At 38.6% G+C, this 25240-nt stretch overlaps 2 protein-coding genes across 6 annotated transcripts in view; both read left to right on the plus strand.

The window, feature by feature from the left end:
- Positions 1-10754, plus strand: part of polr1a (RNA polymerase I subunit A) — a 28015-nt gene extending 17261 nt beyond the window's left edge. The window contains exons 29-37 of one of the 3 annotated variants that reach the window (XM_022751754.1): positions 2734-2869; positions 3156-3310; positions 3522-3651; positions 4620-4727; positions 5727-5999; positions 8770-8970; positions 9299-9416; positions 9513-9677; positions 10318-10754. In XM_022751754.1, coding sequence (XP_022607475.1) covers positions 2734-2869; positions 3156-3310; positions 3522-3651; positions 4620-4727; positions 5727-5999; positions 8770-8970; positions 9299-9416; positions 9513-9677; positions 10318-10418 — 1387 coding nt within the window. In that variant the 3' untranslated portion in view covers positions 10419-10754. Of the gene's footprint in view, positions 1-2733; positions 2870-3155; positions 3311-3521; positions 3652-4619; positions 4728-5726; positions 6000-8769; positions 8971-9298; positions 9417-9512; positions 9678-10317 lie in introns of those variants that run through there. The other 2 variants (XM_022751755.1, XM_022751756.1) reach the window with 2 other exon arrangements.
- Positions 10755-10964: 210 nt separating this feature from the next.
- On the plus strand, positions 10965-25240 carry st3gal5 (ST3 beta-galactoside alpha-2,3-sialyltransferase 5). Of its 3 annotated transcripts, XM_022751949.1 has the most exons (8): positions 10965-11061; positions 12864-12980; positions 17704-17824; positions 19432-19641; positions 20898-21034; positions 21290-21476; positions 22481-22639; positions 23913-25240. In XM_022751949.1, exons 2-8 carry the CDS (start codon positions 12949-12951, stop codon positions 24168-24170), a joined length of 1104 nt encoding a protein of 367 aa, XP_022607670.1. In that variant the 5' UTR covers positions 10965-11061; positions 12864-12948; the 3' UTR covers positions 24171-25240. The 3 variants fall into 3 exon arrangements, with proteins under 3 accessions (XP_022607670.1, XP_022607671.1, XP_022607672.1); XM_022751950.1 differs by lacking the exon at positions 12864-12980; XM_022751951.1 differs by lacking the exons at positions 10965-11061; positions 12864-12980; positions 17704-17824; positions 20898-21034 and having other exon boundaries at positions 19552-19641.

A 25240-nucleotide genomic window follows, 5' to 3' on the forward strand; every position in this document is an offset into this window, starting at 1 on the left:
TCTAACTCAGTGACAAATGGTAAGTGAGCAGGAGCCTCAATTGAGCCTCCTTGAACAAAGGATGTGAATACACAGTCATTCTATAAAAAAAGGAAGTCTGACAGGTGCTATCACCGTTGTGTGTGATGGTAGTTCCCCACATTTCTAATACATAAGTCTATTTTCAGACCCTGAATAAACAGGGGTTGGACAATGAAACGGAAACGCCTGGTTTTAGACCACAATAATTCATTAGTATGGTGTAGGGCCTCCTTTTGCGGCCAATACAGCATCAATTCGTCTTGGGAATGACAGATACAAGTCCTGCACAGTGGCCAGAGGGATTTTGAGCCATTCTTCTTGCAGAATAGTGGCCAGGTCACTACGTGATGCTGGTGGAGGAAAACGTTTCCTGACTCGCTCCTCCAAAACACCCCAAAGTGGCTCAATAATATTTAGATCTGGTGACTGTGCAGGCCATGGGAGATGTTCAACTTCACTTTCATGTTCATCAAACCACTCTGTCACCAGTCTTGCTGTGTGTATTGGTGCATTATCATCCTGATACACGGCACCGCCTTCAGGATACAATGTTTGAACCATTGGGTGCACATGGTCCTCCAGAATGGTTCGGTAGTTCTTGGCAGTGATGCGCCCATCTAGCACAAGTATTGGGCCAAGGGAATGCCATGATATTGCAGCCCAAACCATCACTGATCCACCCCAATGCTTCACTCTGGGCATGCAACAGTCTGGGTGGTACGCTTCTTTGGGGCTTCTCCACACACTCCAAACTCTCCCGGATGTGGGAAAGACAGTAAAGGTGGACTCATCAGAGAACAATACATGTTTCACATTGTCCACAGCCCAAGATTTGCGCTGCTGGCACCATTGAAGCCGACGTTTGGCATTGGCACGAGTGACTAAAGGTTTGCCTATAGCAGCCCGGCCGTGTATATTGACCCTGTGGAGCTCCCGACGGACAGTTTTGGTGGAAACAGGAGAGTTGAGGTGCACATTTAATTCTGCAGTGAGTTGGGCAGCTGTGGTTTTATGTTTTTTGGATACAATCTGGGTTAGCACCCGGACATCCCTTTCAGAGAGCTTCCTCTTGCGTCCACAGTTACTCCTGTTGGATGTGGTTTGTCTTTCTTGGTGCTATGCTGACATTACCCTGGATACCGTGGCTTTTGATACATCACAAAGACTTGCTGTCTTGGTCACAGATGCGCCAGCAAGACATGCACCAACAATTTGTCCTCTTTTGAACTCTGATATGTCACCCATAATGTTGTGTGCATTGCAATATTTTGAGCAAAACTGCTATTACTCTGCTAATTGAACCTTCACACTCTGCTCTTACTGGTGCAATGTGCAATCAATGGCTGGTCAAATTTAGCCATGAAACCTCCAACACTAAATTGGCAGGTGTTTCATTTTCATTGTCCAACCCCTGTATGTTAATGTAAAAGGATTTCTGTCTCACTCAACCACAGCAGCTTGTGAAATGAAAGAGGTGGTTGGAATAAAGAGCAAAATGCTTCCCAGACTCACCACAGTCTGCGTGTTAAAGAAGCAGTTCTGAAGCGTCAAGTGAAACCACAAAAAAAGCAAATAGCAAAATGCACGATACAACCCAGCAATGGTTTGGTATAGAAAATACATGTCTGACTGCTGGATGAGAAGATTGAATACAGAGAGGATACAGAGGAATGTAGAGGAAACAAAAGAAAGGATGTATCATTATTTTCTCTAGCTGTGACCTGTCCTGTACAACCGTTTTCTACAGCACTGATTAAAGCTCCTCATCAACAGAGTTAAATGCAGTCCTCGATGATGCTCATTGATTAGTAGACATGAAACATCCTTCATTATTTAGATTTAGATTGTTATTATCTCTGCCAAGGAGGTTATGTTTTTCCTGTGTCTGTTGGTTTGTTTGTTTGTTTGCTCATTTGTCAGCAGCATTATGCAAAAAAGTATTGAACTGTTTTGCACCAAACTTTGAGGAGGCATGGGGCAGGGGCCAGGGAAGAACACACGAAATTTAGGTGCTGATTTGGTTAAAGGGGCGGATCCAGGAATTTTATTTTGTCACTTTCCTTAACGTTTCAATGTGAAATAATGTTTGAATCTTTATGTAAAATGACATCTATGAATTTGTACAATTTGGTGCAGATGAAGAAAATTCAGTTCTTATTAATAGTAACAGAGCATAAGCCACCAGCAGAATTAGGTATGCTTACATCAGTATTTAGTTCAACATGCAGCTAATGAAATAAATGAAATAACATAGGCAGCTAATAAAACCACACAGCTGTCATAAATAAGGATTAAAGGATTAACTAAAGTTATACTTGAGGACAAAAGACATTGCATTATTTGGCCTTAACGGAGGTATGTGCTCTACTGAGTGCTTTACTAGTTGTTATTATTATCATTATTATTATTATTATTATTATTATTATTATTATTATTATTATTATTATTATGTACGATTTATTATTTTAAGGGGCTTTGAGCTTAATTTTGTGGTTGTTTTGTGATCATACACTTACACATTTATGTCACAATAAACAGCGGTAGACTGCTGTGTCTCTCTCTGAGCAGCCTAGTCTATGTCCACTTCTATATGTCTATCCCTTCAATTGATTTCCTCTCACCTTACGCTCTCCCTGCTTCATTCATCCAACCCTTCTACCATACTTTCCCTCTATTTCTCACACTCTCTATATGTATATGTTTGTCTCACAGACTAAGAGAGATCCTGATGGTGGCCAGCTCCAACATTAAAACTCCCATGATGAGCGTTCCAGTACTGAACACCAAGAAGGCCTTGAAGAGGGCCAAGACGCTCCGTAAGAAACTCACCAGGGTGTGTCTGGCTGAGGTAAGGATAAACCCTGTGTTTTATATTGAATTTATCTTCTTACTTTTCATCTCCTGTCTCTCTTACCTTCCCTTGTCTACCATTTTCATTATTTGGTTGGTTTGGTGTATTTGGTTTTCTCATGTGTCTACTTGCCATTGTCCTTCCCCCTTTTAATATCATTTCCTCATTTCTGGCAATGTGTTGGAGATGTGCTGACCTGTGTGAATTCACCATAATTCTGTGTGTGTGTGTATATGTGTGTGTGTGTACGTGTGTGTGTGCGTATGTGTGTGCGTGTGGGTAGGTCCTGCAGAAAGTGGATGTGATAGAATCACTGAGGATTGAAAATCACCAAAAGCTGCGGACTTTCAAGGTCGCCTTCCACTTCCTGCCTCCTGACCGCTACTCTGATGATAAGCTACTGTCGCCCCAACAGATCCTCCACTACATGGAAACAAGGTGTGTGTGTGTGTGTGTGGGTGTATGTGTATGCGTGGGGGTGTGTGTGTGGGGGTGTGTGGGTGTGGGTGTGTGTCTGTGTGCGGGGATGGGTGTGGGGGTGGCTGGGTGGGTGTGTATAACCACATTTAGCCCCCCCTACCAAAATCCAGTAAGAAATAACTTGATATCAACCTCACATCTTCTCTACTTCACACCTCTGTCCTCCCAGGTTTTTCCGTCTCCTCCTGGAGGCTATCAAAAAGCGCAGCGCCAAGCTGGCCTCCATCGCCGTGGAGACGAGGAGGGCCACCCCTAGAGATAAAGACCTCGATGGCGATGGAACGGCTGACACAGCAGGGGTATGTTTTTAATTGGCTTGTCTTATAGGGTTGTCAAAAAAATCGCTACTCGGATACTAATCGATACTAAAAATTTGTATCGGATTAGATACTCATTTTCAACAGTATCAATACCAACCGTGCCGTCATCGCCTGCTCCAGTTGAAACACAACTTCATACAGCACCACAGCCCCTCCCCTCACTAGCAGCTGAACACATGAACGCTAGTTGACGTTCACAGAGCTGGCATCGCCAACATAAAACTAAATTAACATGGCAAGTGCTGCTGCTGAAGGACCTTCGCAACCTGTTTTAGTTGAAAATGAAAATTTATTCAATATTATTTTGCATTATTATTTTACCTGGCCAGCGGCGCACATTAACGTTAGCCATGTAGCCACATTAGACGTCTTCTAAGTTATGATTAAGCTAGCAGCTATGGCTAATGATTAAAACGACTAACGTTAATTTGGGAGCTAGACAGCAAACATTTTAAGTCCTGCCCATCTTTAATGTTAATAGACAGTGTTAATTTAACAGGATAACATAAATATTTGTGTCTAAAAAGTGTTATTTTTCTCTTAAAGTCCCAGATTGAGCTGAGAAAAGTTGACCAGCAACTAGACAGAAACAGCAGCAACCGACGCTACCAACTATATTTGATCAGAAACAAAAATGTGGTGCCAAGTCACCAGAAGCACAGAAAATAAACAGGGCTATAGCTGAATACATTTGCATGTCATATATATACACCTTACAGTAAGGTTACTGTTTTTTGTTTAGTTTTTTTTGCACTACCTCAGACAACCTAAAAGTAGTGTTGTCATTGATGTTATTGTTTGTATTGTTCTAATCTTTGTTTAAAAAAAAATATATGCATCTTAATTTCTTGTCATTTTTTCTCCCCGTGATATCGAAAATGGTATTGAGTGTTTTCCTGGGTATCAGTATCGAGTTTGAAATTCTTTGTCATCTTGATATTCATCAGTTAGATGACGGGGAAGGAGAAGAGGAGAGAGAGATTGTTGATGACCAGGGGAACGAAGGAGATGCAGACGCCTCAGACGCCAAGAGAAAAGGCAAACAGGAGGAGGAGGTATGAAGAGAGATAATTATAATAATATTAACTCTATTTGTATAGCACCTCTCATACAAAAAATATAGCACAAAGTGCTTTACAACAAAGAAGTTACATGCCCCAAGTGCAAAAACACATAAAATGAACATAAAAACATGTTAAAAGCATTGAACTAAAATGAAAAACATTGAAAACATGAATGTAAAATGAGATGAAATAATAAATAAAACAATAAATCATAAATAAGAAGACATTTCAAAGAAGTGCTAAGCATTGCATAAATGCTGAGCAAAGTGCAAAACATCAGAGCCAGTGAAAGACTAAAGTGAAGAAATAAGTTTTGAGCTTTCTTTTAAAAATACTTAGTGACCTGGCCTCTCTGATATCTATAGGTAGTGTGTTCCATAGTTTTGGGCCGTAACTAACAAAGGCTGCATCCTCAATTCTAAATTTTAAAATACTTGATATTGATTTATGTGGTCACATGTGATTAAAGCTAAATTCTAGTTCCTGGAACGAATCTCCTGAACTGTTAGTTAGTACATAGCTTTAGACTTGTCTGAACATTTCCATCTGAAGTGAATGCAAAGGCATTACAACTGACCAAAAATTAGATCTACAAATGCTTTTTTCTTTACCTTTTCTTTTCTTACCTTTTTCCTTTTTTCTCTATCTTTTCCTCTATAATTATTTTGCTACAATTAACAGCTGATCTAATTCCTGCACTCCATAATGTCATTTTGTCCAGAAATATTCACATTTGTGAACCTCTAACCATCAAATGTTTGGTATTTTTGCTTGAGAAATTACAATCAATTATTAAAGCAGTTGCCAATCCATTTTTACATTTGTCATTCTGAACACTGTTAAGTACCACTCTCATAAAAGGTTACATGCACTGCTTTGTTTGAATAAATAGATGTTATTAATTATTAAACTGTGGGCACAACAAATGTGATAGTTAATGCCCATCACCACTATAATAGAATTAATGCCCATCTTTGTTTTCCTCTGCAGGTGGACTATGAGAGTGAAGAGGGGGATAGAGGTGATGACGGCGATGATAAAGAAGATCAGGGGGAGGAAGAGGAGGAGAAGAATGAGGAGCAGAACACTCAGGAAGAGTCCCTGCCAGAGTCTGCAGGAGTGAGACCGGAGGGGAAGAAGAAACGAGCAAAGAGAAGGGAAGGAGAAGCGACCTTGAGTCAGATGAGAGTCAACTCTGTTCTAGAGTCCAACCCGGCGATAGAGAAATACTGCTACGATCATCAGCATGAACTCTGGTGTGAGGTGAGTTCATGCGTGTTACAAATTTTACTTTCCATGATTTTATGGAATGGATGTCCTGTAATCATGCCCTTTTAACATACCTATAGCCTGCATGTGAGGTGTTGAGGTAACATTGGTAAATTGTAGCATCTCCTGATAGTCTGCGTGTTAGACATTTTACATCTGTAAATTGTAGCTGCAGAAAATAACTTACGTCACTCAACCCACAACCAAATGTACGTGTATATCTGAGCACATGCTAAACAACAACCAGCTAATAGCAGAAAGTGGTAAACTTCACAGATACTTTAAGTGTTACAATTGTTTATAAATGTTTCATCGAAAAACTGAAATTTTTGCTTTAATTCTAATTATAACCACATTTCCTTATCTCTTCTTATTCTGTGCAGTTTTAGCCACATGTCCTCTTTCCCTCCCCCTGTAGTGTTCCCTCAAACCTTCAGTATACCTACTTTGCTGAAGCTTTTCCAAAAGCCGTCTCTTTCCTCCTCCTGCTCTTCTATTGGACGTCCTGATTTGAGCAAAAAGTTTGAAATGAGGTGCATGCGGTTCTCAGCTCTACAATGAAATAAGGTTTTAGCCATTTGAAATAGTAAAATATTTTCGGTTCATTGTGAAACTGTGGCGGGACTAATTAGACTGTGGCAGAGGACGTCTGTAGAGTCGGCATTCCTTCAGTGTGGCCCAGGACGCATTTGCGATCACACTGCTAAAAGAATGTGGCCACATGTGGCCCAGAGCATCTCAAGCTGCATTTTGACCAAGAAGCTTTTCTTTTTTCTTTGAGGACATAACATGAACCAAAATACAGGACAAATTGTGTCCCGTATACATTCAATAGAGGACACAGCTTTTTATTTTCAAATACGGGATGATCCCGTATTATATGTGATGGGTGGCAACTCTGGCCACTCTGGTTGTTGTGGTCCTTTATTTAATTGAAGTCCTGTTTCAGTTTTTTTACCTTCTCCCGGACCTGTTTCGCGGTGTGGAAAAAGCACTCTGTGCTCGCTCACTGCAGACTTTTAAACTTTGCGGGTGAAATAAAATACAGTGAGGACTCGACCAGTCAGAAATGTTCAGCACTGCAGACCACACCCCCCAAAGTTCCTGAACCTTTGGAATGTACTACCCCCTAACCAGGTACCTTTTTGGGGGGTGATCAATTACCCCAGAACTAAATTTAGTCACTGGTTCCTGTGGTGGAAACGCGCATAGTTCCTCAAAAGGTTCCTGGTTCCTGGAGAAAGTTCCTGCAGTGGAAACGTGGCTTCAGAATGTGGTCTGAGTGATCGGATCTCAAATGCGTCCTGGGTGCGTTCACACATAAACCGACCACTGCTGATCACTTGTGATCGGATCAACCAAGACAGATGTTAAATCCAGATCTGAACAGGGCCTGTAGGTGAGCTGAAAGGGACAGTTGAATGCTAGCGATCCAAAACAAGGGGTTTAGTTATTTACAAGTTATTTCTGCTGCTCTGCAAATCAGCATGGTCAACAGACTTCAATACTGGTTCATTAACACTAGAACCGCCAAGACAGTCAGGTCTCTCACTTCATGACTTTTCCTAAATATATGTTTTTGATGTTTTCTTAAGCCTAGAAGGTATTAAGATAAAAAACAAAAGATTTCTGAGCATTTATTCCTCAGACCGCCAGCTGTGGCCATAGGAATTATTACAATTTCACAGTTTTCGTGCGTCTATTTTTTTTCACTTATTGTTTTCATTTAACATTAGGCCTACATTTTTATATGCGGATCTGGAAAGAGAGTAAGAGTCACTTTCTCAGGACCTTAGCGAGGGGGAAGCTGATGGTTTAGTGATGAGAAAAGTGCTGTTGGCTGGCACGTCTGTCAGCATGTCCACTCATGACGCAGCCACTTCGCAAACTTTATTTTGCGAGTACAAACTAGACCTTGATTTTATAGTCAGCCTATAGGCTCTAAACAGTAAGCATCTAAAATCACCCTCATTTATAATGAATAAAGAATTATAATACAGCCTAATAAATCCTAACTGTGCCGCCGCCGGCTGTCCAGTCCAGTACACACCGGTCTCTGTGAGAGCTTGTAGGCAAGGTCAGATCCAGGTGGAACTATTGTAAAAAAAAAAACCCCAAAAAAAACAAAAAAAAACAACCTGGCTGTTGATAATAAACAATAATGAAAAATAACAATCCAATAAACCTCAGAGCGAACAGCGACAGCGGTTCTTGACATGAGAGCACACACACCGTCTCCAGATGCAGGTGTGTGCCATAGGTGCGTCACGCGGTGCTGCGCGATCACTGTTAGTCAATCATTCTCTAACGTAATCTACCCCACCCTCACCCCCTGACCCCCGACCCCCAACACAACATTACATGAAGAGGAGGTACTAACACTTTTCACTCACTTTTTTCCACTTCAAGAGCTGCTTGTAAACCTAAACAATGTAAATACACGTGACGGTCTGGGAGACTGTTGTGGCGGCTTTAGGGGCGCTAGAATGCTGGCGGTCCTAGTGTTAAAGCAATTGAACAAACTCATGTCAGACATCATACAGGATATTAATGCAGCCAGTCAAAATTGAAAACCCCCAGAAGCCATGGTAAAAAAAATATTGATTGCATAATACACAGTTTGCTTCAACATAGGCAGATGATCAATGATAGATAATTTCATGAGTTTATTGTTGACATTTCTTTTTAAAATAAGTCGACCTCAATTTAATTACCCCATTCATTCAGTCATTCCTTCATGCACCTCTTGGTTCCTTGTTTATAGGTTTATCTTGTGTTACCGGTCAGCAAGGTGCACTTTGACCTGACCTCAGTACTGTCAACACTGGCCCAGAACGCCGTCATCATGGAAACCAAAGGCCTGACTCGCTGCCTGCTGAGTGAAACTACAAAAAAGACTGGAGAAAAAGAGACGGTCCTCAACACAGAGGGCATCAACATGCACGAATTGTTCAAGTACAGTGATGTACGTAGACAGTTACTAAGACTTAAGGGCATTTTTTTTTTTTTTTTAAGAAATTCACCACCAAATTCCGTTTTGACTGTTTAGGTTTTTTATGTCAGGTATCTGACTTAGATTTGTGGTCATGATCTGACTCATGCTAATCTTTGGGGTGGGTTCAAGTGTTGCAAAACAGATATTACTGTGAATTTAGATTTAAATACTGAAAAAATGCATTTACTTCATAATCAAGGCGTTAATTGCCCTAGTAAGTTTATGCATGTTATGAGATTGTTTATTTTGATCATTGTTTGGTGATAATCCCAACATTGAGACTGTGTGTTTTCTCTAGATCTTAGACATAAACAGGCTGTACTCCAATGAGGTCCATGCCATGGCTAACACCTATGGGATTGAAGTGGCTCTGAAGGTCATAGAGAAGGAGATCAAAGATGTCTTTGCTGTCTATGGTACATACATACACGCACACACGTAATTAATAAACAGACAACAGGGCTTTCTGAACCACTTACATTTGGTCTCTATCTGTATTCCTCTTTCTCCAGGTATCGAGGTTGACCCCAGACATCTGTCTCTTGTAGCAGACTACATGTGTTTTGAAGGTGTATATAAGCCCTTAAACCGACATGCCATCAGGTCCAACTCCTCCCCGCTGCAGCAGATGACCTTCGAGACCAGTTACAAATTCCTCAAACAGGCAACCATGCTGGGTGAGAAAAGGGTGACAATAATAATTCAAAAATAATGATATATAATTTGATTTCGTAGTTCTTGCGTAGTGCCATGACTGTGGGTGAGAGGAAACCTCTGACACTACTCAGCAGATGGGAAATTGCACTGTTTGGAGAGGGTAGTTAATGGTTAAAGCTTTGAGAGTATCAAGTTTTCTAGTCAGATACCAGTGCATCAGTGGGGTTTTTTATTGAGTTTCATGATTAATTCATGCTAAACAGGACAACATTAAACCTGACTATAGATAAATCCTCATTTGGAAATGTCGCCCTTCTCACATGTTCTGCTGTTATTCCACTCAGGCTGCTTTGGGAATGATTTCCTTTAACTAAAACTTGACGCTTCTTGGATGATTACACTGTATTCAAGTCTTGGGTACCCTCTGGGGTTTGTTTGCAAAGGCTATGATTGTGATTTTAATCTGTGCAATGTATTCGACACAGGTCAAATTCCTGCAGTGAAAAGTCATTATTCAGGACAATAGTTAATACACTTGATGACAGTGCTTCAGGGAGTTTGGAGCATGAATGGATTTATGTCACAAGTCCTCGTCTATAACCCTAGAGCCACTGCTGCCCTATGTGTCTTTGTTCACGGCTGTTTTTCTTCCTTTTTTAGGGTCACACGATCAGCTGGTGTCACCCTCAGCCTGCCTGGTGGTGGGGAAAGTTGTCAAAGGTGGAACAGGGCTGTTTGAACTCAAACAACCTCTACAGTAGGAAAGGAGAAACCACACATGACCTGATTTGATTAACGTTTGAGGGGAGTGTTTTTCAGATGTGTTGCCTCCCACTTAAAACTTCTGACAAATAAATAAATAAATTTTTGTATTTCAGTTCCTAGTAAATGTGGACAGTCTTCTCATCAGATTCCCATCAAATGTTACCCATCCATGGCTAGACTTATGTTTGTTTTTTGTTTGTTTTTTTGAGATGAATGAAATCACTGAGCACTGTATCATACTGTAAAAGGAAGCATTGCAGGAGTTTACAGCACCAAAGTCAACACAGTATACACACAATGGTGTAATTTCTAGAAGTATAAAAGCTAGTGGACGGACAATTTAAAAGTTGTTATTTTTGTCTTTGTATTTAATAATAAATTTTTAAGATATCTATAAAATTGTATCTTAATTTCCCCCTCCCTCAGTGTCATTAGACGTGTTTGGTTCATATCGGGGTGATGGGGGGGTCTTATGACGATTGAGCGGAAATGATGGTGAGGGAGCTGGCTGCTGATTGGCTGGTCATCTGCAGTAAGGATGGGAAAAAAGAAGCTGTGGGGATGAATAGTTGCCGAGTAGCTCATCGTTTATTCTGTCTTGAGGCCCCGCAATGGCGCAGCGGTCGTATCCACTGAAGGGTAAGTAAATAAGTTCGTAAATGATGATGCAGAAGTGGGAGTTTAAAGAATAGAATTGAGTGCAAACAGTGTTAACGGGCTAACGGTTGTGGTTAACGGCTTATCGTTAGGTCCGCTAAAGCAGATAATCAGCTAACGGTAACCCTCCGTGCCAGTATGTTAAATGGTACGAAGAAGTAACGGTTTTACATAGGTGAGCTGCGTTTTTATATTTCATTGTCGGGTCTGCGAAGTCACCGGACGTCGTTTTCTCTGATTTGGAACGGTTTGGTTCGGCAACGTTATTTGAGTTGACAGTCTACTCCCGGTTGCGTGACTTTCTTTTATATCCATAGGCCATGTTATTAAGAAAACTGTTTAAGTGACCCTGTGCTAATCAACCAAAGTGGAAACATGGCAGAAAATCATACATTATTAACCAGTAACAATGTCTTGCATCAAGCAGCTGCCAAGCAGCATTTTACCGAAAATGCGCATTATGAGTGAATATCCTAAAATGCTTCGTCTGCACCTCACCGCTGTGCGGGTCAGTAGCGAAGGGTATGCAGGCATTTATTTGTCGACAAGACTTTAGCTCAGGGTTGTTTTAATGGACCACTTCGGTCCCAAAACTACCAAAAATATTGATTAGCAGCTGTTATGTTCTAACAGCCATGAATAAAGAATTATAAAATTTGGATGAGTAGTTCCTGTGAGACTACAATAACGTTAGTGAAAGCTAATTTATCAACCTACAGGCAATAGTGAAAGTAATCTAACAACATCTACTCCAAGTAGGTTACTGTATGTACCGAGTATTTTAATGTAATGCTACTTCTAGTCCAGTATATTTTAGAGGGAGTTATTCGACAGACGTATATTTTGGATACAGCAGGGTCTTCTAATTTAAGTTTTAAATTGTCGAGAAAGGGTTGTGTCCATGTGGGCCATGTTATTACACACTTTAGCGAGTGATGTGGAAGCTATTAAAATATATTAAGAAAGTGAAAGTTAATTTGTTATTACACTGTATTCATTAGTATACTGTACAACGTAGTAAAGGGGTGTATTAGAAACACCTCAATATAATGCAGTCCAGGATACGCCATCACTATGACCTCAGTGCTAAAACATATTTAAAGCCTCCATGACATTGTCAAAAAAACCCTGAACATACATGGCATCATAAAAGAACATGGTATGGCAGAAGGTTGTGTTAGATTCCATTAAACTGTACATGTGTACCTAATTAAGTTGCCACTTAGTGTAAAAAGAAGTTACAATTAGCACCACTTCAACCAGGCACAACATTAAGTGGCTGCATGCATGACATCAATAATAAATTGAGTAATATAACAATATTAAAACACCCTGAAAGGAGCCTTTCTGCATAATGAGTAAAACTTTAAGTACATTTTGCTTTTTTAATACATGTTTGCTTTTACATAAATACAATTATGATTTGTAATACAGTAATTTTACATTGTGGGTATTGCAACATTTATTTAAGTAACCCATTAGAATACACTTTTTACTTTTGCCCATGTGTCTTAATCTTTATGGTGATATGCAGGCATTAGCTGTAATGCAGCCATGTTCCTATGACAATACAGTAATTTACTGTACAGTACATTCCCCAATAGCAATAGTTTATATGTTCCAACATTAGAAATTGCACTGCTGCAACATAACAGATATTACCTGTCATTGAGCTTTATGGTATCTCAAAACTAGAACAGCAGTTATTCATAGTCACTGTTCACTAGTGGGGCTAATGATTAGCTGACATCTAGTGAAATGTAACTGACTGTCTCTGTGTCCAGGGCAAGACCCCTGAGAGCCACAGGGCTTCAGGCTTCAGCAGAGACACCAGAAGAGTTCCCAGAGTCCAGTGCGAATGAGAACAACATGAGGCTTCCTTTTCGCTGGGCAGCACACAGGTGGCATTCACTCAACACAACACAAAGACTTCTGCTGTTCTCTGTGAACCACAGTGTTTCAATACACATAGTTAACTCGCTCTCCAGTGTCCTTAAGGTCTTAAAGGAGAACAACAGTGTCATTTACTGTAAAACTTACGTCTAGTTTGTTTTTAGTGCAAGTGCCTTTCAGTTCTTCTTTTAAAGATATTTTAATATTTAAATAACTTGAAGTGAATACAGATGTTACAAATCTACAGTACAAACACTGATGTAACAGTAAGTCTCTTATAGAATATTTACTAGCAAAAGCTTCCTGTAGGCAGCAGAAATATAAGATTGTCTTTTGGACCACATTCATCTAAGAACTCAGCCTTCATTTCAAGTTTAGTGACTGTAGCTTGCACATTTGTGAAAACCACACAAACATTCAAAAATATAAACACCTGCCTCTGTGGTTGTTCTCGCTACATTAGGTGTTTCCAAGACCACATTGTACTCGATCACACACACACACACAAACACAGACGACACACAAGCTCACAAGGTGAAAACAATACTAGCCAGGCTGTCGCAGCTGGTAAAGAAGAAGGAGAAAATATGGATGCATTGTCATGTGATGCATTATGTTACTCTGGGAAACCTGTTTGCCACAGGAGAATCAATTACAGTTAACGGCTAACGGCTGATTCTGAAAGGGGTGGTGACTGTGCCTACAGACCAACAGAAAGAAGAACTGATTTAGTGTATTATCCACTTCATTTCCTCCTATTTCAACATTCTAAATTGTTGTATGTTCTTCTTTTATGTATGTTTTATTCATAAGTTAAGGAAGGGTGTCAACTAAGGTTTTGTCAAAGGTTACTTTGAACCACTCATTATAAGTTAAGTTTAAGGAATGTGCATTAGGGGGTAAACCTGCTTACCCATCGGTTTTTATATCGTCTCCTACGATATAAGAGACTCAGGATGTGTGGGTTTTTTCTGGCCTAAAAGCTCAAAAGGCCAGAGACCAGAGGTCGTCGACCAGATATGGTCGACCATTTGGGTGAAGGCTCCTTCTATTAAAAGAAGGGCACATCCCAAAGGTGGGATGAGACAGATAGATAGAGGGGTTTGTGAGACGGTAGAAGAGAGATATCACATTGGCAGAGATGCTCCAGGATTCGGCATTTTTTGGCACTGTTTCTTTCTTGTAAATAAACTTCTTTTTGATTGCAAGTAAAGACGTGTCAGCGGTGATCACTTCTTCACATCAGCACCTCAAGATACCACACTGACAAAAGCTAAAGCTTTCAATTGAGTTAGCGTCAAAACTGTAAGTCATTATGTTTCTGGTTGTCCATCCACTTGTCCGCCTGTCCCATTGTCATGAATGCGATATCTCAGGAACACCTTGAGGGAATTTCTTTGATTTTGGTATAACTGTTCACTTGGATTCAAGGATGAACTGACTCAAATTTGGCGGTCAAAGGTCAAGGCTACTGTGACCTATGGCCATAACTCAAGAATTCATACACTAATAATGACAAAATACACTTTATACCTTTTAAGAATTTCCTTCACAGTCTTCACTACATATTGTACATGAGCCTGGACAGACATGGATGTAAACTGCAACTTGTCTGGTTAGTGGAGGCATACATGAATCTCATCATAAATCCACTGTAGATATCATTGTAAATGCAAGAAATTTAAGTGTGAATCCCTATAAATACAACCTAATAACATGTAGTAGTAATAATAATAATAATGATAACAATAATTACAATTGTAATAAATATTATGAGATGTTGTTCAACAAAGTAATCTAGGTACAAATTTTTTCTCTGCTCTCTTGTTGATTTATCAATAATTCTTCCCTGAATTAAAAATCTACTATAATCAAAATGCTTCACATCAATTTCTTAACCACTTCCCCTTCTTTTGAGTGCAGTGTACTCTTAACCCACTAAATATGCCTTTCCTGTTGGGCCTCAATTCTCAAGTTTGAAGGTAGAATAAATGTTGTTAGGAAAGAGAACTGCAGGTGAGTAAATGATGTGTATGTAAATGTCCAAAAGTTGCCCCCCATCCACCGGCCATAGTATATCAAGATTAAGAGCTATGTTTAATGACATCTGCTAACAGATGACAGGAATGTTGTGGAGTGAGCATAGTGCTGTGTGTTCTTGATAGCTTTACTCACCGCTCTATTTTCCCAACCACATATAAATTTTACTTTCATCCAGAAACAACACGTTTTCTGTTGGAATGAATAAAGCTGAGCAGCTTGAAGGGGTCAGCTGTAGAACCACGTCTCAAGTTGGAAATGACAAACGATTTAACCAGAATACTATGCAAATTAAATAACAGTTATATGTAAGTCACATTCAGTGACAGCCAGAACTTGGTTTGCCTGTTAATCCTGAGCTCTAGTTTTTCAGGGTCAGGGTCTGCATGTGTAGAGTATCTTTTTTAATGACTCATTGCTCTATATCGAGAGAAAATTGCCATTAACTAGACTTGTGTACAATAGTTTTACAACAGCCATTCATAGCATGGCAACAGTTTCTATTCCCTCCATTATACTGACCTGACTGGTCACGTTAAACAGCCTCATTCAGTTGTGTTTTCAGTGAGAAAACACTGTACAGACTGTTTGGCTGAACATACTAAATGTAGACTTGTTATATCCTGTATGAATGCTGCAACATGTTCAGCATGCCAGTGCACTACTGACACATGCATACTTTTCTTTCCTTGTCACCCCACTTTAACCTGTGAAAGTAAAATTAGTATGACTCATTTTTTCATTCTTTGTTTTATCACTGTATTTTCTGTATATTCACTGTATTATACTTTTGTGCATTCAGAACAAACAGAACCTATTGTAGGTATTAAAATGTGGGGAACTGAAGAAACACACACACTTTATCACCCTACAAATGATTTAATGTTGTAATGTGTGTCTGTGATGGTCTTGATTTAGTTCAGACTGTGACTTTTTCAGTATCAAGGAGTAGCTTAATAAAGACTCATAAACTAGTCAATATTGACACAAAAATGAAATCCCCTCAGCACTAAACAGAACAGGCTTGTGTTGAGAGATATTTCTTGACAAGAGTAAGTTCAGGTAATGTGTTCAGATGCTATTTCCGCTGACCCTTAATGACTACTTGCAGTTATTTCCTTTATTGTTATTTCCTGTTCACAACATACCCAAGATTGGCTCAGTAAAAACTGTCTTGTGTCTCTAACCTGCTGGAAAACAAAAAACCTCTTCCATATAACTTTAAAACAAAAAGGATGGCATTTCCCTGCAGAATCCAGTGTTATTTAATTTTGCTCAAAGTGTAAGCCAACTCTTCATAAGTCACTGTCTCCAGCATTTGCAAAAATATCGCCATATCTGAAAGTTTCCACAACTGTGTTTGTAAATTTCATGCTCTGCTGCATTAACCTTTAACATGGCTAAAACCTGAAGCTGCAAGCAGTAAGCATTTAACTGCTGATATTACTTAACCCATCCTCTGTATGTACAGGATGCACTGTATTACATGTCATGCTCTTAATTCAACTTGATATGGCACACAGTGCTGCTCAACCCCATATACTGCAGTTAGCCTGGTAGATTGGTAGATAAAAGCCGGCAGTTGGCTAGAAACAGTATGATTAAAGTGTCATTACCTATAAAGAGATGTTATCGCTTTGAAAGTCGGCATCTCTGCACCCACTGTGGTTTGTGTGTGTCATTGGTGGGTAACCATGCAGCTTGCAAAACAATGCTCTCTGCTATCCAAAAGGTTCTCACACATCAGTGAAATATTTTTTAAACATTTACTTCATAAAAAAAATTCTCATTCAACACAGTTCCAATCATTTGATTTGTTGTGTTTGGACAGCTTTTTGTTTATTTCTTAATTTGAGCTTGACATCAAACTGTGATAACCAGTAGCATTACAATAGACGGGCTTTACATGTGGCTTTGTGTATCCTGCCTGTAACTTGCAAAACTGTCACAGTACTTTTGATTTATATAATGAAACTTTTCACAGACATTCTCACTCTGATAGTACAGTCTGCCATCTGTTCTGTTAATATCAGCCAGGTAGGGCTGGGCGGTATGTTGACTTTTTGACAGTGGTTCAACTATTTGGAGATGGTCCAGATTTAAAATATTTTTATTGTTATTTTCATTATCAGTGGTTGGCCTATTTCTCTCCGGGTACTCTGGCTTCCTCCCACAGTCCAAAAAACATGCACAAAACATGGCAATTGGTGACTCTAAAGTGCCCATTGGTGTGAATGTGTGCGCAAGTGGTTGTTTGTCTGTATATGTCCGCCCTCTGATGGTATAGATAATGGATAGATGGATGAATGGATGATTGGCCTTTTTTATTTAACATAGGCTGTATATTTTATATAATTTTTCATTTGCATGATTTCAAACAGGGAATTAAACCCTGTCTTTGCATTTTATTTTTACCATGTTCTGTTTTAATAAAAGTGATTGTGATCTCCCGTGTTGCTTTACCTACAACTGAACACTTGGCCCTCTTTGTAGAAGGTACCAAGATACAGTATATATTGTGTACTGCCATTCAGCCTAAAAATACCGAGATATGATTTTTGGTCCATATCGCCCAGCCCTAATGATGATTTCTTCATCATTGTCTCCTATTTGTTTTTTGTAGGTGTTATTTAATCACAATGGTTCATACTATTTGTGTGTGTGTGTGTGTGTGTGTGTGTCTGTCTCCAGGCGTGTGTTTGTAGTGGTTGCAGTTTTAGGTTTGCTGGTTTTGGTGATGGTCTCCCTACCACTGATCGAAACAGGGACAAACAAACCTCTGCACTGGCACGTCAACCCTGCACATAAAAAGGTGAGAGTCAGGTAGAGCTTTTACATTTACTGTAAATTTATTACCAGTATTAAGAGGTGAAAGTTGAGTTGACAGGGTGGTAAGGAATATCTATAATGGAATAAAACCATGATTTGTACCCTGATGTTTCAATACAATAGAGAAAAATGGAAACAGAATTCAGAGTGGAGCTGGAGAAACCAAAGGTCCTGAGTCACTGTCACAAAAACTGTATGATCTCCAGTTCTTTTGAATATTTTCATAAATGCCTTTAATCAAACACCCTTAAAGGACCAGTGTGTAGGATATAGTGGCATCCTGCAGATATGGAATGATTGGTGGTTATTTGGGTGTGGTTGAGTTTAGCAGAACACTAACAACTATGTGACATGTGCAATAAGGTGTAACAGAGGGACTGAAGTGAACAGTATCTATAATAATAGCAATTCTGCTCATGACAGGCCTCCAAGCTTTAATGATTCCATAACATTAAATTATAGTTGCCATGTAATATTTGACCTTGTTCCTCTGACACGCTTGTCTGAATTTAATAGCCTCTATGGAGCCTCCCCTGACGTCTTCTTTAGAACCACGATAGGGTTTGGTGTGAAATATTTTGACAATTGTTGAATGGATTTTCATGACATTTGGTAGAGAATTTCATGTTCCCCTCAGGATGAATTCTATTCTATTAACTTTGGTTACCCCTTCACCTGCAAAACTTATTCCCATCAGCCTCAGCTGTACTTCGTGTTAAGGGCTAATTAGTGAATGTTGGAATGCTAACATTCCAAACTACGATGTGAACAGAGTAAACATTATACCATGTACCTAAACATCAGCATGGTCAGCTTGTCATTGTGAGCATGTTAGCATGCTGACATTAACCTGTACTTCAAAGCATCAGTATGCCTATGTAGAGTTTCACAGAGCAGCTAGCATGATTTTTTTTTTTTTTTTAAATCTTTGTCTGAAATAGGTTAGTATATAACCAGCAACTAAACAAACATGCATCAGGGGCAAAATGCCATGCTAACATTAGTTAGGGCTAAAGGAGAGTTTATCTTGTATCTCAACAGATATATAAAAATTTTAACAGTAACCAAAAAGAACATAACTTAGTTTGAAAAACACTTAGATATATATTTTTTTTTCAGCTTGACTTTAAACATATCAAACAGGATATTCGCATGTTCTTACAACTGTGATGAAATTGTTAATGTCTCAGTTTCAAGTTTCTGGTGCACTTAATAGCTACAGATGGTTGCACAGTCACACAGTGGGCTATAAGCACATATTTTCAAGATATAAATGATTGATCTGAGAAGACAAATTAAATGATTTGAACTTATGAGTTACAATTTAGCATTTAAGAAGAGGTGAATTATCCCCTTATTCCTGAGAATGAATGATTATTTGCCAACAACTGTTGCTTTTTAGGTACTTAAGTTTGCTTATTCTTATGTCTGTTTTCGTTAAGATATAAACAACTGATCCATTTAAGAAGTTACTTAGTCAAATAGGGAAACATTTTTTTGTTAATTGGTAATGAATCTCGGGCAACATAAAGATACTTTTCAAAGAATGTTCAACATTTTGTCTTCATGTTTTGTCTGTTTTGCTTGCAGCTGGTGCATGAGCATGTGCTCAGAGTTCTGGATGGGCAGTGTCATCGCGGCAGCACTAGGCAGAGCTTATTAGCTCGACTCCCTGCTTCCGGTTACGCGGCCAGGCCCTTCTTGTGGAAGGATGTTCCACTTCCTGATGACCTTTTCCTGCGTCCACCTCCATTTGGCTTCAGAGGGCTTCGGGGCAAAGTGGAGGACCTGCTAAAGCTGGTGAGTACAACTTCTTTCTCTTTCATTCTATTTCTTCTGTCTAGTCAAGTTAGTATTTGACAATTGTATACAGCTTAACCGTATTTATTTAATGGCACGTTGTATGTTCCTGAACATGTAACAAATGGAAATGGTAAAACACACCAAAAGCTTAGTGTGTCATATGAAGAGTCTAACCTTGATTGGAAGCTGTCTCTGCAAATATAATACCTGCAGATATAGCACAGTGGTACATGACAACAGTTGGGTACAACTATGGAAAAAAAAAAAACCTTGACACCTGATTAACATGATTACCATAAATGTAGTTTGATTAGTAATAATGAATTTGTAATATCTTCCTCAGAATGACAATGTAAGATATTTGACATCAATAATGATAATGTTATTGATAAAGCAAGATCCAGTTCCACTAGTACAAACTACTAGTCCATAGTACAAACATTATTAATTTAGCTTGACTGGATTCACATTACAGATAAATTTCATGTATGATTCAGAACAAAAATTAATAATATTTCCTATTCCATTCTAACTAACAGGGCACAATTTACTTTTGCCATTAACCCACAGACTGGCTAATGTTGACCTCAAATTTTAGATATTTTCAATTTAATTTTAGTCATATTTCAATTAAAGATACCTTCAATTTCTTACAGCTAAAGATAGTGGAATAATATTTTTGATATATTTATGTTTAGTTGTTAATACACTCACCAAGCACTTTATTATGAACACTATACGAGTACTAGGCCAAAACAACCTCAGTTCTTCATGTCATGGATTTCACAAGATGTTGGAGCTCTGTGAGATCTTGCTCCATGTTGACATGGTAACATCACATCATTTCTGCAGATTTGTCAGCTGCACATTCGTACTGCCAATCTCCTAATATATCACATTCTTAAGGTGTTTTGTTTAATTCAGATCTGGTGACTGGGGAGGCAGCTGAAGTTTACTGAACTCATTGTCATGTTCATGAAACCAGTTTGAGATGACCACAAATGTTTGGGCACTGACAGACTGAGAAAATTGTGGAGCATTTAACTGTACTTGAAATTCGCAGAGGGTAGTTCAGGGTAACTTCGTTTAGGTATCTGAAAGGTGTATTTAAATAAAATTCATGCTTAATGTCTACATTGTGCAGCCCACTAAAAGATCATAAATGTACAATGAGTTTCCTTCGGTTCCTTTCAGTGCAGCACTTTTTGGGACATATATCTTAATGATTCTTGTCTGTGGATTTTCTTGAAAAGCTGCCAGACTCTGATTTCAAACCACAGCTGGAAAAGACATCAGATAAATGTCAGCGCTGTCTGGTCATGGGAAATGGAGGAATTCTCAGAGGCCTGGAGCTTGGCCCGCTGATAGACCGTTTTGACACCATTATCAGGTTAGAAGCACAAATGCATGATACAACTCTGTTAATTCAGTTTACACATAATGGTTTTTGTTGTATGTTGTCATGATGATGAACAAGGATCAGTGGACTGTAGATACTGGAACATGTAAACTAAAACCACTCGACTAAGAAATGCATGCACTTAATCATCATCATCACTGGCACTTACCACTGTGTAGCATCAATAAATTATTATTATTACATTACAAACTAGTCAGTCAATTACTTTATGTGTCCCTCCTTCAGATTAAACAGTGGTCCTCTGGGAGAGTTCAGTGTTGACGTTGGAAATCGAACCAGCATCAGGATGAGTTACCCAGAAGGCACGCCCCTCCACTGGGTCGACACAGACCCACACACTCTGTTTGTTGCTGTGGTGTATAAAAGTGTAGACATCAGCTGGACGTCTGCTATGATCAACAAGCTCACTGTGGTGAGTAGTGGTGGTGGTGTGTGCCTGTTTTGAAATGATTTGCTGTGTCATGTTGTCTTATATTATCAAATAGTAGGTATCCAATTATGATGCAGTTTATTTAAACATGAGTTCTGAATAACAGCAATACTACACTCGTTGAGCAACTTGTCGAGAAATGTCAGCTGATTTTGAGCTTCAGAAACCCACCGTAAATTGGCTGGACCCTTGCGTGAAGTGAGAATTAGCAGCTGTTTTACTACAAGTTTGTTGCATTAAAAAAGTAAAGGAAAAAAAACTTACATCAATGTCAATGAAAAGATGGAGAAATAATCCAGGTAAAATAGCAATAGTTGGGTGAACTTTCAGTTTTTCTCTTACATTATCAGCAGAAAAGAGTCAATATATATCTCCAAGAGGCAAAACAATTAAAATAATCTGTAAATGTGAATTAAAATTATTTTATCGGTGTCGTTATATAATGTTGTTCAAGATCATGTTCAAGATGATGTTCAAGAATATAAATTTAAACTCTGATCTGGGTTTGGAATAATATGAAAAATGATAAAACACACAGAACTGAGAGAAATTATTGAATGCACTTATAGGTTAACTGGAAAGCAAATATTCAAAATGTAAAAAAATGAGCAAAACAAGAAAAAAAATCATCTTTAAATCATAAATATAGCTAAAGTTTTAAACTGTTTATAAGAATAATACACATAATCAGGTGTTGCCAAAAATGAACTGGCATATGGACATATTTTAAGTAACATTTGAAGCAAAACTGCAAGAGGATGTGGTAAACCACCCTTTACCAACAATTTCTCCTTCGCTTGGTTTATGCAGATGTAACGCTCTGGATGATCATGTCATATTACTCCTTCTCTGAATGAGTCTTTGTAATCAAATTTGTAGTCACAACTCTTTCATGTTGACCTGTTCATCATTTAATTCTGATACAAATTATCCAACGTAGTCTTTGTCAGATCCTAGCTATGACACATCTGTGCTTTGTGTTGCAGCCTCTGTGGGACAAGCTCTTCTTCTGGCAGAAGGTTCCACATCAAATTCCTCTTGAGCCCCAGAGGTTCAGACTTCTGAATCCACATGTCATTAAAGAGACTGCATTAGACCTGCTGAAATACCCTCCACCCAGACCACGCATCTTGGGCTGGGACAAGGTAACACACATTTCCCAAACCAGCAATTAAGTCTGTCTGTCTCTCTGTCTGTCTGCTGACCTGTCTGTCTGTCTCAAATGACAAATATTAAGCAACCACTAAATGAAGCGATTCATAATATTTTTACCCGGGTCATCTTGTCTTATATTATTTATCAACTGATTACTGATTGCTTTGGTTTGCTTTCTCAAATCACGAGGCAGACAAACAGTTATACACTGACTTATGTGTTTGTCATGGCCAAATGAAAGAAACCATATTTGGTATGAAAACAAAATAAATTGTATTAAATATTAACTGTATCACATACATTATATTCTTATCTAATGAGGCACTCTACAATTCTTCTCCCTTTACATGAAGAAGACATGTCATAGGGATGATTATCTGGGCCACATCCATCTCTTTTTACAGGGCTGTTCTGACAATGTGAAAAAGTTTGTGTGTGGTTGCCACAAAGACATCATGAAATCATCTTTGGCTGTTTTTTAAGCGGTACCAAAACAAACTGTTGACAGTTTCAAGTGTAGTGTGTGTCAGTATCATATGTACTGTAGCTGTGCCCGCAGGAGAGGCACCCACCATGATTTTCTGTTACCATTTCTAGTCGCTATTGTAATTATACTGTCATCAGTAACGGCCCCCTCCCTACTTCATGGTATCTGTATTCATATTGAAGATTTAAAGGCAAAGTTCTGGGGAACTGTTTGTGGACGAGAATAATAACATTGCAATCATTTGTGTGTCTCTAATACAGGATATTTGTCTCTTAGGGTTTAGTGTATACCATGTTCACTGAGAATGACTTATGCGTATTTTTACCAAGCAACCACATATTTATAGACTGTGCTCAGGACATTAGTTGTATTACCTTTTTCAAAATTTTACCAGCTTTTCTTTATGATCTAAACTGATAGAAAAAGAGCTAAAATTAGTATTTAAAAACTTAATAACAATCAGTTAGTGTAATGTATGCTAAATTATTGCTGTGACAAATCCGGACTAATGATCTGTCTAGGTGTAGGAAACTATAAAGTTGAAATTGGAAATGTATTATTTAGCTAGTTTATAATTATAAGTACAAAAGTGTTTACTTAGAAAATACAGCAATGTAATAAAACACAAGAAACAGCAAGAGAGATTTTGGAAAATAAGACTATTACTGATGGTTTTCTGTTGAAACAGGAGTAACCACACAGATACAATTCAAGAATGGAAAATGTTACTAAAAACTGAGAATGAGAATGATGTTTTTCTCTGTTTCTGTCTGCAGAATGTGCCTACCCTGGGAGTCTCTGCACTGAATTTAGCCAGTCTGCTATGTGATGAGGTCAGCCTGGCAGGCTTCGGCTACAACCTCTCCCAACAGGGGACGCCACTGCACTACTATGACAACCAGCCCATGAGCGCCATGCTGCAGCAGAACATGCACAATGTGGACAGAGAGACTGAACTGTTGAAAAGCCTTGTCAGAGAGGGAACCATCACTGACCTGACGGGGGGTATTCACTGCTCCTTCTGCCCTAGCTGACCTCCACACATCTGAATATAAAGCACTATAAAGCAACTTTTTGTTGTGAAGTGCTTACTTTTGAGCACAAAGTACATCCTGTTTGGAAAAAAAGAAGAGCAACGGCAAAAGCAAAGGATTTACAAACATGACAAGAAAGAAAGAAAAGAAACGGAAAGGGACTGAAATCTGGTCTAATATTTCTATTTTTGGTCACAAAGTGCTTCTTGAAGAACAAAGAACATACATATCATAGTGTATATGTGCAAACACATACATATACTCTATATCTTCACAATTTTTATTAACTTTATTCAATATCAGCATTGCAGATTTCTCCAGATATCCAATGTGTTACAGGTATTTTAAACACCAACAATTATGGACCCCAAATACCACTTTGTCCTCATAGTATTACAGTAAACCATGGAGCTCACCCAGCTCTTATGGCTTTAGTTCTGATGCAATTTGTTAAACAAAATAGTCTCGTTGGTATTTTTTTTATTTATTTCTTCTTTTTACATCTGCAACTTGTTTATTCTGTGATCTTCCAAAATAGCTGTGAAAGATGAAATGTTATTCATAAATTGTTCTTTATTTTTAAATACATGGATTATTTGTGTAATTTTCTATGTAGTTTGTATATAATAATGACATTGCAGATGCACACACATTTGTGTGGTTACTTTTAAAATGTACATGTACTTAGGCTGTATTTCTTGAGCCGAAGCTTTAAATGTCATCCTTTGCGTTCATCATTCCCTGACACCAGGATGGGTTAATTGTAAAACAAATCAGATGTAAAGATTAAAAACAGCAATATACGCAGTTCTAATGTGAATTTTACACTGTTCTCCAAGGAGTTTAAAAGAAATGTCATGAATTAAATCGACACCAGTTTGTCTGTCTGCAGCAGAATGAGATGAACGCACCTACCTGCATGACTCTTATTGAGTTTAGAAGATTTATTTAACAATTTAAATTTATTGTTGTTATTATGAACATGTACATACAATGGAAATGAATACAAAGTGAGTAAGTGATCTTTTTTTTGTTTTGTTTTTTTTTCTATAAAAATTAGGAGTCAAGGA

The sequence above is a fragment of the Seriola dumerili genome, unplaced genomic scaffold (assembly GCF_002260705.1).
Source record: "Seriola dumerili isolate Sdu_G_001 unplaced genomic scaffold, Sdu_1.0 BDQW01000161.1, whole genome shotgun sequence".
Taxonomy (NCBI): Eukaryota; Metazoa; Chordata; class Actinopteri; order Carangiformes; family Carangidae; genus Seriola; species Seriola dumerili.

Coding starts and splice junctions, on each gene's coding strand:
- st3gal5 (XM_022751949.1), top strand. CDS start 12,949: ATGAGGCTTCCTTTTCGCTGGGCAGCACACAG. Junction 19,642..20,897: donor TGGAGGACCTGCTAAAGCTG/GTGAGTACAACT, acceptor TTTCTTGAAAAG/CTGCCAGACTCTGATTTCAA. Junction 22,640..23,912: donor GCATCTTGGGCTGGGACAAG/GTAACACACATT, acceptor TTCTGTCTGCAG/AATGTGCCTACCCTGGGAGT.